This window comes from Malaclemys terrapin, chromosome 8 (assembly GCF_027887155.1).
Source record: "Malaclemys terrapin pileata isolate rMalTer1 chromosome 8, rMalTer1.hap1, whole genome shotgun sequence".
NCBI classification, from domain to species: domain Eukaryota; kingdom Metazoa; phylum Chordata; order Testudines; family Emydidae; genus Malaclemys; species Malaclemys terrapin.
The window spans coordinates 50,631,457-50,649,576 of NC_071512.1; the positions used below are offsets into that span (position 1 = coordinate 50,631,457).

The 18,120-nt window shown below is 42.6% G+C and overlaps 1 protein-coding gene across 1 annotated transcript in view; it reads left to right on the forward strand.

Moving 5' to 3' along the window:
* The first annotated feature begins 1,889 nt into the window (after window positions 1-1,889).
* Window positions 1,890-18,120, forward strand: part of TNN (tenascin N) — a 47,687-nt gene continuing 31,456 nt past the window's right edge. The window contains exons 1-4 of the mRNA XM_054036486.1: window positions 1,890-2,004; window positions 10,596-11,056; window positions 12,108-12,479; window positions 17,313-17,576. Coding sequence (XP_053892461.1) covers window positions 10,642-11,056; window positions 12,108-12,479; window positions 17,313-17,576 — 1,051 coding nt within the window. The 5' untranslated portion in view covers window positions 1,890-2,004; window positions 10,596-10,641. The remainder of the gene's footprint in view (window positions 2,005-10,595; window positions 11,057-12,107; window positions 12,480-17,312; window positions 17,577-18,120) is intronic.

Below are 18,120 nucleotides of genomic sequence, written 5' to 3' on the forward strand. Positions count from 1 at the left end.
TCCATGAGGCAGGTAAGTGTGATTGGGTCAGATCCTGAGCCCATTCTGAGCCATGGTTGTCCCCTAGTGTAAGTTAGGGACAGCCTGCACTCTAAATTGCTCCAGCTGCCATTGGTTCTAAGAAGCCTGTGTGGTAGATGGGAATCAGCAGGGCCCAGAGACAACCTGGGCATGGCCCCTTTCTCCTCACTATGCCCCCTGTGCAAGCAATAGAAAAAGAGAGTGGCATACAAACTAGGCTAGTGGAGAATTGGCCATGACCAGCTGTGCTGGGTCTCTCTCCCCTAGTGGGGAGGCATAAAGTACTGCACAATACTGGAGGATCTGGGCCATTGTCACCATGTCACGGACTGGGAAACTGATATTGAGAAAGATTAATTGACTTGCACAAGGCCACGCAGTATGTCAGAATCAAAAAGGGGCTAGAATGCAGCTGCTCCTGGCTCGGAGTCCTATGCTTAGACCATTGGACAATGCTGCCTCCTCTGAATCAGTTCCCTGTAGGCAAAAGATCAAGTGATAATGAATAAAGAAGGCAAGAAGTAAACCCAGAGTTCCAAGCCTCAAAAATAAAAGTACCCAAGGCAGCCTCTGGTTACAATAGGATTCAATCTGGACTACTGGAAGGAAAGTGGTATAACTTTCCCTGCCCTCCCCCAAATGGCTCCACATGTACACGGCAGAAATTTTGTCATGCTTGTGTTAGAGCCCCCTTTCTCTCGCTCTCCATTATGAACCCCCACTCCTTCAGTGGTGTAGTATCATACACTCAAAAGGCCTCTGCCAGTATCAAGCTTGTCATTAGTTTGTGGGTTTTCCCTAGTGCCTAACAGTTGCCAAACTCCACCCAAGAAAATGGCAAAGTCTTGGAGGCTGGTTATGCCCCTGACAAAATCCGTGTGGGCTGCAGGCTTCATTTGAGAACCATTTCAATAACATTTTCAATAATTATGTTAATACAAAGTTAGATTTTTGTTAAAAAGGTATTCAATTTTTGCAAAAAAATTGGCAACATTGTTGACTTTTCCTGTGAAAAAATTCTGTTCTTGATACATTAGAAATTGTAGAAAACATTGAAATGGGAATAGAAATATTTAGTATACCAAAAATAGGTTTTTGGGAAAAAATGTATATTTTTTATATATATCATTTATTAAAATCTGTTTTAAAAGGTCCATTTCAAATCTTCTGAAATGAAAAGAGCTTCAACATTCTGAAAATGTTCATGAAAATAGGTTTTTATATTTCAGTCAGCTCTAGTACTTCATAAGAATAATGGCTCAGATTCTATGGAACTGTGCCAATTTACTCTAGTTTAGGATTGGCCTTGTTGTAGGTATATCATTTTATTATGTGGGTGATTTAAAAGAAGTGGTATCCTTAACTTTTAATTTGCTTTCTTTTAAGTACTGAGTTTTGCAAATGATGTGATAGATAAAGTGGATGAGGTAATATCTTTATTGGATCAGCTTCTGTATGTGAAAGAGACAAGCTTTCGAGCCCCAATTTTGTGATTTAATCTTAACTGGTTTTGAAGTGTACTATACCTTTCCTTTTTTTGTGTTGAATACACCCAGGCCTCAGCAAAATAATGCTTTAAAAGTGCTTCTCCATATATGGGGCTTCACAACAATTCTGAGATTTCTGCTCCTGTTTTTGCAAAAATATAAACATCTGCTGTTTTTTTGTCCAAATCTAAACATAAAGTGATAGGGTCTGATAGGATGAGAGAGTGAGACACAGTGAAGAATTTTTCACCATCTCTCAAACCTTCTTTATTTCTTATGAAAAGCTCAGAAGGGAAACACCCAAGTGTCTCTATTGGCTCCTTTTATCTAGTCTGAAGGAGATTTAAACTCCCAGAGGGGAAAAGAGGAATCAGAAGCTGAGCTGGGAAGAGAAGAGCAGTTGCTAATCTTTAGCTTGCTCCAGTTTCCCATTGCAGGTGGCAGCCGAAACAGAAGGACCCTATTGCTTATCAGACAGCTGAAGAATATCCCAGAGGTAAGGGGAACATTTTTCTACAGTTTCCTTTAGGACAAGAAATGGGAATACTCTTAGACCTCGATGAAGCATGAATAATCATTCTTTCCCCTTTTATAGCATCTTTCATCTAAAGACCTCAAAGCACTTTACAAACTCTAATGAAATAAGCCTCACAACACACCTGTGTGGCAGGTAAATGTTATTAGAATATATATTTCACAGAAAATGGTGTTCCGGTTAATATATAATATATGTTCCAAGTTAAAAGGTTTAAACTTGCTCAGAGTGTTTTCCTTCAAAGAAACAAAGATCTAGAGTGAAATGCTGCCTCCATTGAAGTCGATGGGAGTTGCCATTGACTTCAGGGGAGTCAGGATTTCACTCCTAGACTGGTTATTTCAGGATCTGTTGTGTTCTTTACACTTTCTATTTCAGACACTAATTTCTATGATTTTTATTTGTTTTAAAAGGCTTTTCCTTGTGTCATGGGATCATACTAAGGTTGTTTATTCATATTTACAAATTATGACTACAACACAAACTAGTAACAAAATGCTTGATATATAAATTATCTACCTGCTCAACAGCCTCTTTCATGCCTTACAGTGCATGTGTCATTTTACAAACTCCATAGGGCCAAATTATTTGAAGCTCTTTATCATCAGGTCAAATTAAATAAACTATTTATTTTCCATAATAAGTATTTTATTTATTATACTGTTTATGTCAAAAAGATAACATTCACTAGCAAAACAAAATTAAAGAAAATAGACCGAAGTGATCAATTATAATAATTACAAAAATTGTGATTTATACAGCTTTTTAAAAAGCTGTATCTTCTCTTAAAGAGAGAGGCTTACTTTAATAAAATAACAATTAATCACAGGTAAAAACCCCAACCACACACTGAATGAATAATGTACATATCTGATTGGTAACTAATATATATATAATAAAAGGAAGCCTTGTAGCTAGTGTTACACCCTTGCTACAAAAACCTTATATTAAACAACTCAGTTGGAAAATAAATAAATGAATAAAAGCAAAGATGCAGAGATTTTCAAAGCAGTTTAGGGGATTCAGACATAAATCTTTCATTCAAACTAGTTAGGAAACCAGGTACATATAAAAATGTAGACTTTGTAGAAGAGAAAACACATGAGAAGAAAAAGAAAGATAGATAAGCCCAAAGATTTACCTGACTGGTTTCCATTCTGTTTTCTAATAACTGAAATCATCCCAAACTTTTGTAGACTTAGGTAAAGAGTCAATTGGTGAGCGATGTCCTTGAAAAAGGCAATAGACTCACTCAAAGAAACAGTCTAACCAAGTTGGATTCAGTTGTATTCAAAGCAGAATGTGGTCTGCTCATATTGTAGCTGCAATAACCCATTCCTTTTGGAGCCCAAGATGTGTTTTTTTTTGTTTCACTAAAATCAGAATTAAACGTAAACGCGCACGCACACACAAATCCTATTCAAAACATCATCCCACACAGGAAAATAAAATTGTTAGGAGCAGCTTTCTACAGGAAATGGTGTTGGAAATAGCAGCACAGCCTCAGTGCAGAAAGTCAAGATGAGAAATTCAGTCATTTACACTAAATTAAGTTTATGGAAACTCTGTAAAATAAGTAGCCATGTGGATTAAAGAGACAAGTTGAGTGCCCCACTAGACTTGATAAAACAAGTACATGTATAATAGGAAGCAAATGGCTGGGAGATGGACTAGAATATTAGAGAACTGAACAGATATTTCCCATTTCTAGATTCTGTGAAACTTGGGCACAGTGGATATTGTGGGGGGGATTTGTGGGGTGCCAATGAATATAGAAAATCTTCATGAATGAGTTCTGCTTTTCACTGTTGCTGGTGTCTGTTTAAGCACTTTTCATTGGTACAAAGTTGCAATATCAATAACACAAAATGGGCCAGATTCTGCTCTCATTTACGCTAAGGGCATGGCTACACTTGCAGATGTAGAGCGCTTTGAGTTAAACCAACCTTCGTAGAGCACAGTAGGGAAAGTGCTGTATTCTGTCCACACTAACAGCTGACAGCACACTAGCGTGGCTACATTAGCAGCTCTTGCAACGGCTACAGAGAGCAGTGCATTGTGGTATCTATCCCAGCATGCAAGTGGCTGCAACATGCTTTTCAAATGGGGGGCTGGGGTGGGGTGGAGTGTGACAGGGAGTGTGTTGTGTGTATGTGGGGGGAGAGAGAGTGGGTTTTGGGGGGGCTGAGACCATGTCAGCATGCTGTCTTGTAAGTTCAAACAGCAGCAGACCTTCCCCTCCCCTCCTCCTCTCTCTCTCACACAAAGCATTCCACAGTAATGGTTGCTTTGTCTCGGAGCAGATAAGCATGTCGGCTGTCAAACGGAGCTTTCAAAGAGCATATCCAAAACAATGACAAGAGTGGCCACTTGACTTAAGGGGATTATGGGACGTTTCCGAAGGCTGATCAAAGCGCAATAATGCAACACCTCGTTCATGCTGACGCTGGGCCGCTCCAGCGGGGGCGCATCAAACGTTATTCTACTCGCCAATGTGGAGTATCAGGAGCACTCTAGCCATGGAATCAGAGAGCTCTACATCCCTTGCCAGTGTGGACGGGTAGTGAGCTAGTGCGCCCGGGGCTCCTTGAATGCTCTGTAACTCGCAAGTGTAGCCAAGCCCTAAGATAAATCAGGAACAACTTAACTGATTGCAATGGCATTACTTCAGATCTACTCCAGCGTAACTGGGAACAGGATTTTGCCATTTACCACTGAGGATGCACCCCTTTCCTATCTGCAAGCTGCTACTGCACATCACCCTGCTTCAGAGCTACTGAACTCTTAGGGTCTTAATACAGCAAATAACTTTATAGCCAATGTCTGTGTTATGGACACTAAGGTGGAGCTAATGGTGGCTACTCATACTCGATAGCATTTGAGTCTCCTGAATCCAACCCCGATGTTCCCAGGTTCAGTTAGCTAGGGATGGAGTTACTACTTTGCACAATATTGGTTGCAAAATACGTGGAAAATGTTTGGCCACTTCCCCTTAGTTAGCCCAGAAAAGAGCCTCTTCAAGGAGCCAATCCCCACCACCTTCCTCAAAAAATGTCCCTTGACCTTGATGTTCAGACCTGTCTGTGACCTTCCCTTTCTCAGCAAAGAGGTTTAGAAGCGGCCTTCTCTCACCTCTCCAATAACCACAGTATCCTTGGCACTTTCATTCTGGCCTTATCACAGAAACTGCTCTTCTTTGGGAATAGCACAGCACTATGGTGTCCCACAAGGTTCAATTCTCAGCCCCCTGCTCTTTCTCCTATTTCATGGCCATTTTTCCTCTGCCTTTAATTTGAGCTAACACTGCTAACTTTTACAGTATGCACATATTCACTGCCTGTCTTGACTACTGTGTCTCAACTTCCTTTAGCTAAATGTCTCAAAGACTGATGTGCTTCTTTTGGGGCAAAAGGATCATCCTCAAAAATTACTCCATTTCCTCAGTTTCTCTCCTGGATGGAGACCTCATATTTGATTCCACTGTCTGCAATGTTGGAGTTACCCTTCACTCTGGACTCTCCTTCTCCCAGGCTTCCTATGTTTGTCTGTGAATCTCCCTATCTCCACCTTAGCAGCATTGCCTGCATATGTCCCTCTCAGTCCCACCTCTGCTGAAATCAATATCTGTGGTTTCATTATCCCTTGCCTTGATTATAGTAGCTTCCATCCCTGCAGTGTTCCCATGCTTTAACTAACTCATACATGTACAGAACGCTGCTCACTACCTTCTCGCCATAAAAAGATATGTAACCATATCGCCTACATCTTCAAACAACACCCCTGTTTTCCTTCCACTTCAGGATCTGGTTGAAAATTAACCCTCTTGGTTTTAAAACCCTTCATAGATTTGCTGCATAGACTTCGGGCCAGATCCTCTGCTGGCGTAGATCATTATAGTTCCAGCGACTCAATCAGGCCATGATGATTTACACCAGCCAAGCAGCTGGCTCTTTGTCTCTCCCTTCCCCTTTCTGTTCATCCCACTTGCCTAGCGCCAGCATCCTCCCTGCCTCATATTACAATATCACCGTTATTGGTCCAAGACCCTTCTCCTTTGCATTTCCTGTCATCTGGAAAAACCTTTGTGCATCTCTCCACTTTCCTGACTGTGCATCTATTTTCATCTGAAAATGTCTCTCTTCCACCGCAATTATTTTATTTTAAAATCTAGTATTTAATTAATGGAGTGTTTTTGGGGTACAATTAGTATGTCAAGCACTATTCCAAGATAAGGTGTGTTATATTTTACAGAGTACAGAGAAGTTATGTCATTTCCTTCCAGGTCACAATGCGAGTCAGTGACAGAAATAGGAATACAACCCAGGAGTACTGATCCTTATGGGTATGGTTTAAGAACTAGTTAAATGAGTCTTAAATTATTCTTTCATTTCATTAGGGTTGGCAGAGCATGATGTGATCTGGGGAGGCAGTTTGTCCAGAATCTCCTGACACTATGTCTCTCGGAGGCACTGAAAGTTGCCAAATTATTTTTTTTTTAAATTCACTAACTAATTAAAAATCAAAAATGTTCTAGTTCAAGGAGGTTGCTACCTTTGGAGAAGATGCAGACATTTGAGTCTGTGCTAGGAACCATCCAGTTGGATCAGTGACTTTTATCTAATGTTTGTATTGTGCTAGCACCTACAGGCCTGAAGCTATTTGGGCCCCATTGTGATAGGCACTGTACAAACATATTGTAAATTCTAGTCCCTTCCCTGAAGAGCTTACAATCTAAAATGGTTAGGAAAGTACAGCTATCTTATTAACAGCCTATCAAGTAGCTTTGTGGTTTAGGTACATCAGCCTTGCATAAGAGGTTGTGGGTTTAAATCCTATGAAAGCACTCCTAGTAGATGTTAAAACTATGGTACCTTTTAAATATTTGCTTAGATAGTAAATTCCATGCGGCAAGGACCTATTTTGTTTTATGCTTGTACAGTGTCTAGCACAAAGGAGCTGGGGCAATTCAATGGCACTGCAGTACAAGCAATATATACAACAGCCAGTTAAGTTGAAGAAATTGCAAAATTACACAGGCATAGACATTGGGAATGGAAAAGACCTACAGGATTAGATCATCTTATCCTTCCCATGAGAATACTGTCTGTTCTCTACAGTGTCTTATTATCTAGTGTTTTACTAAGTTGAGATTTAAATGTCACAAGCAATGTATCTCCCGCCACTTTCCTTAGGAGACTATTCAATAGTCTAATAGATCTGACTGTTAGGAAAAAAAAAATTCCTGGTATTCAATCTAAACTTTTCCTTTGCTCAGTTTCACCATATTACTTCCAGTTACATGATCTTATACATATGACATAATGTTCTCAATGAAGGATTGGTTACCTCCACCCTCTTTTTCTTAAACTGCAGGGGAAAATCTCTTTATTACATGATGTTGAAGCCAGAAGTCCTGTTATCCTCTTTCATTACACTTGACAGAAGTGCTATGTTCAGGAGTTTTTCTCTTGAGTGATCTGCTTGCCCAGGAAAATCTGAGATCAATTTGCGGTGCTCAATAGAGCCTAATTAGTAGAGACATCATGTTACAACACAGAATGGCATGCGATTCCCAGAGATGAGAAAAGGGCTTTTTGTGTGTGTGTGTATCCATGTGTGGGTTTTTCATTTCCAGGGCTTTGAAAATAAATCCTGTAAAACAAGGTTGTGGACACTCTGTGGCCTATGATGAGATTCTGTGGATCTCAAGTACTATGTTGGTTCAAAGCCTTGAGACAAGGACAACCCTTATTACTTGATATGTTTCAGAGGGCTAAAGAGAGATGAAGGTAGTTAATTTCTGTGGCTCTTTGCCTAAGAAAGTGAAGGTTTGGAAATGGAATAGCAGATGATTGGGGATGGGAGAGAGGATTAAAAGCCACATCTTCCTTGGCTAACAGGTGGTTGCAAAACCTCAGAACAAGGATGAAGAAGTCCTGTGTCAGCAGGATAATGTGCTGAGAGATGAAAAATTAGATAGAGTTTGACAAATGCTGGAAGGAAAAAGCTACAGATTGTTTCTCATTTTTAAATGTTCTTTATACATAATAAAGGCTCATGGACTGAATCCTGAAGTCCTTACGCTATTTCACTCACTCTTTCCCCTGGCAAAACTCCTATTAACTTCAGTGAGTGTTCTGCCTAAGCATGTGCTGAGTCAGGTGTTGAGCATTTGGCCCTACATACATTTGTTACTGATTTTTATTATTATTATTTTTTAGGAGCCAGAGCCTCAAGCTTCTGACTAAGTAGGGTACTCTTCCTGAACCCTGCTTAGGGTATAAGCCAAGGAGGCTCTAAAGGACAACTCCATATGCCATGATTTCAGGCTCTGTATAGTCAAAGTGAGGATCTGTAATGTCATGGGGAGATCTCATCCATTTTCCTAGGCAGGATTTGGGACATGAAAAGTAGGTTTGTCCCTGGTACGTGTGTGTGTGTTTCTATAACAATCTTCGCTCTTAACTACAAGTGCCACCATGATTAAACCTGCCAGAGACTATCTTTCCCATTGGCATCAGTTAGATTGAGTAACAATAGGTCTGACAAACTAACAATGAGGTTACCTGGTGTGGTTTCTGGATTAACTTTTGCAATGACTATAAAGCAAATCTGACATCCAGTTAAAGCAAGCACTTCAAATCCTTAACAAGACCTCAAAACTCAGGATGGCACCATGTTATCATACAGTAGTTTAAAATATAATGTGGAGTAACACCTTGACTTCCCCAGGTTCAGGACAATGCAAGGGTCAAAATGTGCAACATTTTAGAAGAAGCAGAATTAATTTCCCAAAGGCATGTACAAATTGAGTCCCATTCTTTATTTCACTGTGGCCAATAATATGATTTAGACTGGAAAGTAGTCTTTGGAGTGGTAGACTGGATGGCTAAGGAATTGGTAATACGAGGCCTTGAACCTTTAGATCATAGAATCATAGAAGATCAGGGTTGGAACGGACCTCAGGAGGTCATCTAGTCAAACCCCCTGCTCAAAGCAGGACCAATCCCCAACTAAATCATCTCAGCCAGGATGTCAAGCCTGACCTTAAAAACCTCTAAGGAAGGAGATTCCACCACCTCCCTAGGTAACCCATTCCAGTGCTTCATCACCCTCCTAGTGAAAAAGTGTTTCCTAATATCCAACCTAAACCTCCCCCACTGCAACTTGAGACCATTGCTCCTTGTTCTGTCTTCTGCTACCACTGAGAATAGTCTAGATCCATCCTCTCTGGGAACCCCCTTTTAGGTAGTTGAAAGCAGCTATCAAATCCCCCCTCATTCTTCTCTTCTGCAGACTAAACAATCCCAATTCCCTGGTTCAAATATCACCCAGGCTGATGGTAACCAAAATCATGACCAGTTGATAGTTATTCAATGACCCATATGAAATGAGCTGATGTCTCAATCCAGTTCATAATGTACAAGTGTCCTCATCACAGTTAGTGCCCTTGCCTGCATGCCCAGCATGGAAGCTGTGCTTCCTCTCTCTCTTAGAAGAGGGACTTCCAGGTCAGGGTGCAGGCACACAGACAGGACAGTATGTGAAAGTCTTGCCCTGGCATTGTCTGCACTGAACTTGTTGTGTGGAGAGAACTATTTAGCCTCCTGGGTTGTGAGCCTGGTACCTTACACCAGCACTAAATTCACTGTACGATAAATAAAAATATTGTACATTCGTACAGTTCGTCCCAAAGGATCCCGCAATATTTTCCAATTAACAAACAGCTATGTAAACTATATGCAGTGAAACCTATGCAAGACACCTCCTGTATTAGCCAACCTCTTTTCATAAGAGGCTGCCCCAAGATATTATCCTGAATGTTCCGAGAACAATTCTGCTACAGACTTTACTGGAAAATCATCTCTGTTAAGGAGCTGATTTTTGTCAGTCTCTTGAATGGCTGCCTTAAAGCATGTTTCACTGTATAGGGTTTACTCCATCCACCACTAAAATGCTGCAATCTCTGGGGTGAACTATGTTTAACAGCACACTGCAACAGTGTACAGCAGCTTAATGTAATAAGTGAGGGACAAATACTATATCCATTTAAACTGCAGGGGAAATTTAGTTAGACCTAATGTCAGGTAGGGCCAACATCTTTACTTGTACTAAAATTGCAACGGGTAGGTAATAATCATGATAATCAGACTATGGTTTTAAGTCTCATCTGAAAGATGTCATCTTGCAGAGCACAGTGCCTGCTAATGATGGGTCAGGACTCTAATTCAGTACTGACTCCTAAGGAAGAGTGTCACCTATTGAGTCAACACAATTACCATTTTCTGTATCACCCTAAAAACAACGAGGAGTCCTTGTAGTTTCTAAGGTGCCACAAGGGCTCCTCGTTGTTTTTGCTGATACAGACTAACATGGCTACCACTCTGAAACGTATCACCCTAGGTATTCTTTGTATATGTCTTATCCAAATACTGACCAACCTGTCACTGATGAATTTGTGAGCTTACAGCACCAGATAGCATCATAGCAGGCCATGATTTTTTATGGTAGAATTTTTTTCATCTTTTTTTTTTTTTCCTCCTTGAAACCAGCTTCACTGTTTTTATAGGATCAGCCTTCCCTCTGAAGAACTACAAGATGAGTGTCTGGAGTTGGCTTACTTTCCCTCAGGGGATGTTACTGTACCTTGCTCTCCAAACAGCTGCTGTTCAGCTCCCCCCTGAACTTCACAACTGTACCAGCAATGGTCAGAAAATCTCCTTCAGCCACTCATACAAGATTGACCTACCCAAATCATCCCAGATCAAGGTGGAGGCGGACCCGTTGCCGCTCAAAGACGACAGTCATGTGCTGCTTGCTGCTGGGGATGCGGATGAGGAGGAGGAGCAGAATATCATATTCAGGCACAACATCCGAGTTCAGACACCAAGAGGTGACTGTGAAGCTTTGGGACACATCAAAGATCTGCTGGAAAGGATGAAAAAGATGGAGGAAGAAATGATGGTACTAAAGGAGGCCTGCAGTATACAGAGGTGCTGTGGGGGAGTTCAAGGTGTGCAACAAACTGTAATTTATTTATTTTTGTAGTGTGTTCTCTCTAACTCCAGTAGCTTTAATTGTATGTCCCTCTCTGTGCTGTGCTATTCCCTACTGGAAAAGTCCTGGTCAGGCTGGAGCCCAGGTTTCTTACATTGGGGCATGGAAGTCTGATGCATATGGAAAGAGGGTTTAATGGGAGCAATTAATTTCCTGAGTTTGAGGTGGGAAATCCTGGAGTTCCTGACACAGAGACATCCAAAGTCCATTGAAGCCAATGGAAAGACTCCCATTGACTTCACTGGGCTTTGGTGGGAGCTCAGGTTCCAGAGCTTGGGCTGGAATTCTAGTGTTTATGAGGTGATGGAGTGCTTGGTTTGCTGTGCTCCCCAGAGGGTGATGGACAGGGGTAGGAGTGATTTCAAGGGTCCTCACACTGGCAAGGAGCTCAGACTCAGCAGCGGGGTGTGGAATTCTGGGGTTTCTGGAAGTGGTTGGGCTTGGATTAAACTCCTACAGATCCAAGATAACTTGATTTCCAATTCCAGGTCTTGAGGGAGTGGAACTCTGGAATCTCCAAGGTGGGGTGGGGCTCAGGTTCCTGGGCTTGGTGGGGAAAGCTGAAGTTCCCAAAATGTGCTAACACGTGTCTTTCAGCTTTGAGAGGAATTCTGGAGTGTCTGAGAAGTCAGAGCATGGAGTTCTTGAGCTTGTGAGAGGAGACATTTTGGAATTCCACATCAGCAGGAGGTGTGGTTGTAGAATTCCTAGGTTTTTTTGTTTTGTTTCCAGTCCCAGAATTTTTCATTTTAAAGGAAAATGTTGAGAATTTGTTTGTTTTTCTTTGATAGCTAACTGTCCAAAACAAAGAAGAATGCTCAGGTGATGGTCTCATATGATACTAGTGGGTGCAGCTATAATCAGTCCATTTAGTTTCTCTTTCCTATCAGTGGTTTTGAATAGACCTCTATATCTGTCTACAACTCTATTTCTAATGCTGTTTTGTCTGCCTCTTTCTCTCCTGCATGCTACCTGCTGATGTCGGCTCTGGGTCCCCAACTGGACAGGTGTCTCGAATTGCAGTGGACATGGAACTTTCATGCAGGAGATCTGTGGATGTGACTGTGATGAAGGCTGGGAGGGCAACGATTGCTCCCACCCCAGCTGCCCCAACAATTGCAACGGCAATGGACGCTGCGTTAATGGCAAATGCATCTGCAGCAAACCCTACGTTGGTGAAGACTGCAGTCAGCGGCTGTGCCCTATGAACTGCAGTGGCAATGGGATCTGCAACAATGGTGTGTGCCAGTGCTATGAGGAGTTCATGGGAGATGACTGCAGTGAGAAGAGATGCCCCAACGACTGCAGCGGCAATGGTTTCTGTGACAGTGGCGAGTGCTATTGCCACGACGGTTTCATTGGGCTTGACTGCTCCCAGGGTGAGAAGCACCTTCCTTCTATTCCTTTCCTCTGTCTTTTATCCTGGCGTGTCCCCTGTGTCCCCCTTCCTTCCTGCCCACTGTGGCATTTGTTTGGTTCCTTCTGCAGCTAACCCCACCCAATATCCATTAGCTGGAGAGGATGCTATCCCCACCCCATAGCCACAGGTAGGATATGGAGGCTTATAACCAGGGAGGAATGCTAACCAAGCCCATAAATCGCTCCTGGGAATAAAGGCAAGAGGGTCAGCTAGGTCTGTCTGCTGCAGTCTGCATTGGTTGTGAGTAAGCCAGAGGATTCAGTACAAGCTGTGACCAATGGTATATCAAAACCTTCAATAATCTACTCTGGGCTGAGGCAGTTAGGAATTTAGCATTGGAAGGCACCTTGTAGGTCATAAAGTTCAGTCTCCTGCTGTCTCAGGCAATGTCCTCATACAATCCTGTTCATAAACTGATCAAGCTCCATCTTAAATCTAGCTAGGTTGTTTGCTCCAACTGCTGCTGTTGGAAACTCCCATTCGAGAAGCTATTTCTTGTCCTGTATCTGCACCAGGCAGTGGGGGTTGATTGATTAGACCTGAGTGAGCTGACCCGGCTCTCTGCCCAGAGATTCAAACTTGACTGGGCCAGGAGCAGAACCTCCTTAGTTTAAAGACACTATCGGTGGGGCTCCTTGCTGCAGAATGTCTGCTAAAGTCCTTCTGTAGCTGTACTCGAGGCTCAGTGCACGGCCTTGCTCTTTGGGTCATTAACCTTAGCTTGCATTTGTCTGGTTTTACACAGAATGACAAAGCTGAAAACAGTTTCCCTTCCTTGTGCCGGTCTGCCTTCACTGGAGGGTGTCTACTAGGGAAGGTTTTATGTTGCTGTTGTTTCTCCAAATGTATCTGAGATTTTCAAAGAGGCTAAGGGAGTTAGGTGCTCAAATCCCACTGACTTTCAGTAGGAGTTGTGCACCTCATTCCAATAGGTTTCCTCTGAAATCTCAGCCTCAGTCTCATTCAAGGTCTTTTAGCATAAAAAGTGCCCTAGGAGCCCTAATCAAATAGTGAGTGAATCCCTCTCTGGACAACCAGCTCAACCCCAGCTGCCAGTTTGAGGCCTTGCTACCATTACTACTTCCCATCCTTGAAAACCCTTAGTGCCCATAAGAATGGCTCAGTAGCCTAGTCATCCAGTCTGAAATATCTTTAAAATCCCTATAACTGCAAATTCATATCCCAGCCATGTCAACTCAGCCCTTCAACCTTCTGAGGCAGGTGAATTGAGTACGTGCAGATTATTGTAAGTGCTCTGGATCAGCATTAAAGCTCTGATCTTATGTAAATACTCTTTTGTTGTCCTCTGCCAGTAATCAAGCCAGTCAGCCAGGAAAATCCACATTTCATTGTCTAGAGCAGGCTGGATTTATGCATTGCTTCTGAAACACATTTTAAGAACAGCAACAAAGAGTCCTGTGGCACCTTAAAGACTAACAGATGTATTGGAGCATAAGCTTTCCTGGGTGAAGACCCACTTCGTCAGACGCAAAGAACATATTTCCAGCACACATATGTAATTCTTATGTAAACCCATACATACATCACACAGTGATATTAATGACCAGGGTATCACCAACCTTCATAAAAGATGTTACTTGATACACTTCTTATAGTGCAGTAATAATGTGTACAACCAGTTGATTCAATTGCTTATTATTTGAGGTTCAGGCCCTCTGTTCTCCCTCTGGAGTGTCTGGACTCTGATTGTCACAACTACAGAAGTCAGTTTACATTTGCAGGAATGAAGAAGTCACATGCACTAATTTTAGGGATTATTTGGGCCTTTGAAATAAGTCAGGGATAAGGAGAGAGTTTTCTTTCCTTCTGCAAAATCATCAGATCTCACAGCTTGATAATATATGTTGGGTTTTTTTTTTTTTTTTTGTGCCAATGTGAGCTAAAGAAGATAGTGGGAAGAAGCCAGGAAAATACTGTATTAGATACAGCAAGCAGTATTTATGGCAGTTAGCAACAGGCTACTTGGCAGGGAGAGAAAGGCAAGAAGATCATGTGATTGGGAACCCCAGTTCTGGTTAGTCTAAACTGTGTTTAACAAGTTTTTGCTTGGTCCAAGTAGACCAGACTGACTTTAAAGCATCTTAAACCTACAATAAAGTAACTTTAACAGTGAAGATCTAAAGGTCGGCTTAGTACAATAAAATAAACCCTTAAAACCAGCACATTAATCCTTTGGAATGAACTGTAACACTTGTTTCCCAGCATAGGAAGAGGAACTGAGACAGTCTTGTATAGTGATGGACCAACCTCAACAGATTCAGAAGTTCAGTTCAGTCGCTGAAAATTCAGCTGTTGCTTATCTGAGCCTATGTGTTGTTATGGAAATTTGAGCAGATGTTCACTATTTCCTGGTTTTGGCTGTGATATGGAATAACACCAACAAATACCCTGGAGATATTTCTGCTTTTAGTCCTGGACAAAATCAGGGAGTTCCAAGACATGAAATATAAAAATAAAAAGCCCTACATATATTTAAAAGTTAATCCAGCATTTTTGATGCTGGAAAAATCATTGGGTGTTTGATTCAAGTTTTGGGAAAGGTTCAAAAAGGTTTGAGGTAAAATTGTCAAAAGTGCCTAAGTCATTCTTAAAAGTGGAACTTAGGCTCCTCAGTAGTGTAAGCTCTTCTGAAAAGTTTACCCCAGCCTTATTTTATCTGAACTGGTGGTTTCTTCCTCCTTCCTTGGAAAGGAGCTAATAGTATCTCTATAATATCTACTGTGTAAAATAGAGTTTACAGTTATAAAAAAGAGTGTATAAAAATTTACTAACTGAAAAGCACGAGAATGGTTAGTTTTCTGAATCCTTCAGAAAGGTATAAAAATATACTGCAAAAATTTGAGTTAATTAAGGCTGGATCCTGTTGAGTGTCTGTGACCGTTATTTGCTATCACTTTCTTTAAACTTGGTGGGATCGGGTGTCCTTACAGTGTAAATTGACTGTCAAAGAGCAAGTGTGGGATTTACTCTGCTCAAGATGTGATAGAACTCAAACTGTTACTGACAAGGTTCTCTCTGACCTGAGGTACATCAAATATTGAGCAGGATTTCTGCGGAAACTGTGAAGGCACAGGGTCTGTGCCCAATGGATAGAGAATTGTTATTGATGCAAGGGGAGCAGGAGACCCAAAAATATTGACTTCATGAAACAACCAAACTAGAGATTCTGGATTTTTATTTCTCTCATGCATATACACATATGTGCATTCCGACATACTCATTTATATACATACGTGCAGTCTGGTGCACTTGTTCTGTCTCCCCCATATGCGGACTTTCTCTTTCATGCTCCCTCGCATCTGAACTTCTCTCTACTCCCTTGAAATCACTTTTCCAGTAAGCAGTTAGTTCCTGCAGTACAGGGCTGCCCGGAGGGGGGGGAGGGGAAAGCAAGTGGGGCAATTTGCCCCGGGCCCCACAGGGGCCCCCATCAGAGTTTTTCGGGCTCCTGGAACAGGGTCCTTCACTCGCTCCCGGGGCCCCGGAAAACTCTTGCGCGGCCCAGGCCCCCGGAGCTTCTTCCGCTCCGGATCTTGGGGGGCAATTCGGCGGCAGGGGGTCCTTCCGCCCTGGAACTCGCCGCCGAAGTGCCCCGATGACCTGCAGCAGGGGGTCCTTCTGCCCCGGGACCCGCCGCCGAAGTGCCAGGTCTTCGGCGGCAATTGGCGGCGGGGGTCCCCTGCCACCAAAGACTCCAGGCCCCCTGAACCCTCTGGGCGGCCCTGCTGCAGTAGCCGCCTGTGTCTTTCACTGTGCGGCTGGCAGCTGTAACTCATCCCTGTGTTTGACCTCCTTCCAGCAGTAGCAGTGGAAGACAATGCATTGAAAGTGCCTGGCTTACCTTCAGAACTGCAGTTTCAGCTTTTTGTAAGTGACTGATGAGCAACTGTAGAGTGAGGAGAGTTCTGATGTTTAGCTGCTGAGATAGCTAGGTAGTCTTTCTGAGGTTCAGGATCAAATGTTGTGAGAAGCGTTAAGGCCTGTTTTTGCTGCTGCTCAAATTCTGTGATGAAATCATTCCCCAGCTGTAGTTGAACTTTGCAGTACAATTGCAGAGTTACTGCTTTGGGTGCCAGTGAAAATGTAGGCCACGGATTGCAACACCAGAGCACTGCCTTTGGAGGATAACCTGCTACCAGCTATCTCCAGTGTAAAACACTGAGATGTGCTGCCCTTTCTAGAGTTCTGTTCCTGCTCCCAGATCTACAGGACAGTCTTGATCTTCCTGGGTCTATACTATGTCTTACAAGCCTCTTTGTCTAGGCAATTAGAGGGTCCTGCACTTATTCTGGATGTTGTAACATCAGTATAGAATTATTTAATGCCACAGAACAAGAATGATGAAATGGCAACTGCACCAGTCCAGCCAAGCAAGGAGGAGCGTCTTTCCTCGACAGACACACCTGGTGCCATGGGTGACACTGAGAGTGTTAAGGAGGTTGTTTCTTGGCATTCTTTTGATGATTGACATGTCTGCTACAACATGGCGCTAAGTATACCTAGTTTATTGCAGTGCTGAGTGTTCTCAATTCCCATTGGCCACTGCAACTTTGTGGATACTTCTTTGTGGATAAGCAGAGGACTTCAGCCTCCAGGGCTGTCTATGTAGTCCTGTTCACCAGCAGTTCATTCATTGTATAAATGCAAAATATGGCCCTGATCCAAAGCCCATTGAAGTCAATGGAAAAACGCTCATTGACTTCAGTGGACTTTGGACTATGCCTCAAGATGAGATATCAGTCTTATAATTTCTTCTCCTTTTTTCCTGTAGTCATTGCTCCTCAGAATGTGCAGCTGCTGAAGGCCACGGAAGATTCTTTGACCTTCAGCTGGGATCAGGTGCCCGATGTGGATTATTATCTCCTCAGCTATTATCCAATAGGGCGCGAGGCCTCTGCAGTACAAGTCCGAGTGCCAAAAGGACAGCTCAGCTATGAGATCCTGGGCCTTCTCCCTAGCACAAAGTATCAGATCACACTTCGCTATGTGAAGAAGGGGATTTCCAGTAACCCAGAACACCTACAAGCAAGGACAGGTGGGAGCACTCCTTAACCCTTTCCTCCAAAAAAGGATTTGCTGGTCTTAAAAGTCAGGTTCAAACTATAGGGAGAGCAAACTTCTAGGGTTTGAGGGTGTATGGCACTTCAAATGACTTCCTGTCTGAGCTTTTGGAAAGGCCCATTCTATAAGCCTTTCTTCTCCCATTTAAAGATGTTTTTCCCAAAAGGCTTTTTGGGATGAATTTCCCATCTCCCGCAAAGTCCCAGCCATTGTTCCCTGCTTCTGAATTCAAGGGATTTCACAGTGCTGGGACCAGTTTACTCTCTGACTCCAGGAAGCAGGAATGTTTCACTGTCATGCTGTCTGGAGTGGCTCACGACCGTGAGTGCCTACCTCAGGACAGACACTCCAAATTGATGGTATGTTCTATAATTATATTTCACTGACCTAGCAACAAATGTGAACACCTGGATCACTATAACAGTCTTACCAAGGAGTCACAGACAGTCCCCTTAGACTCTCCCATCTATCTTTCTACCCAGGAAATCTGGACTTGGTGTTAAGTGGTCACTTACACC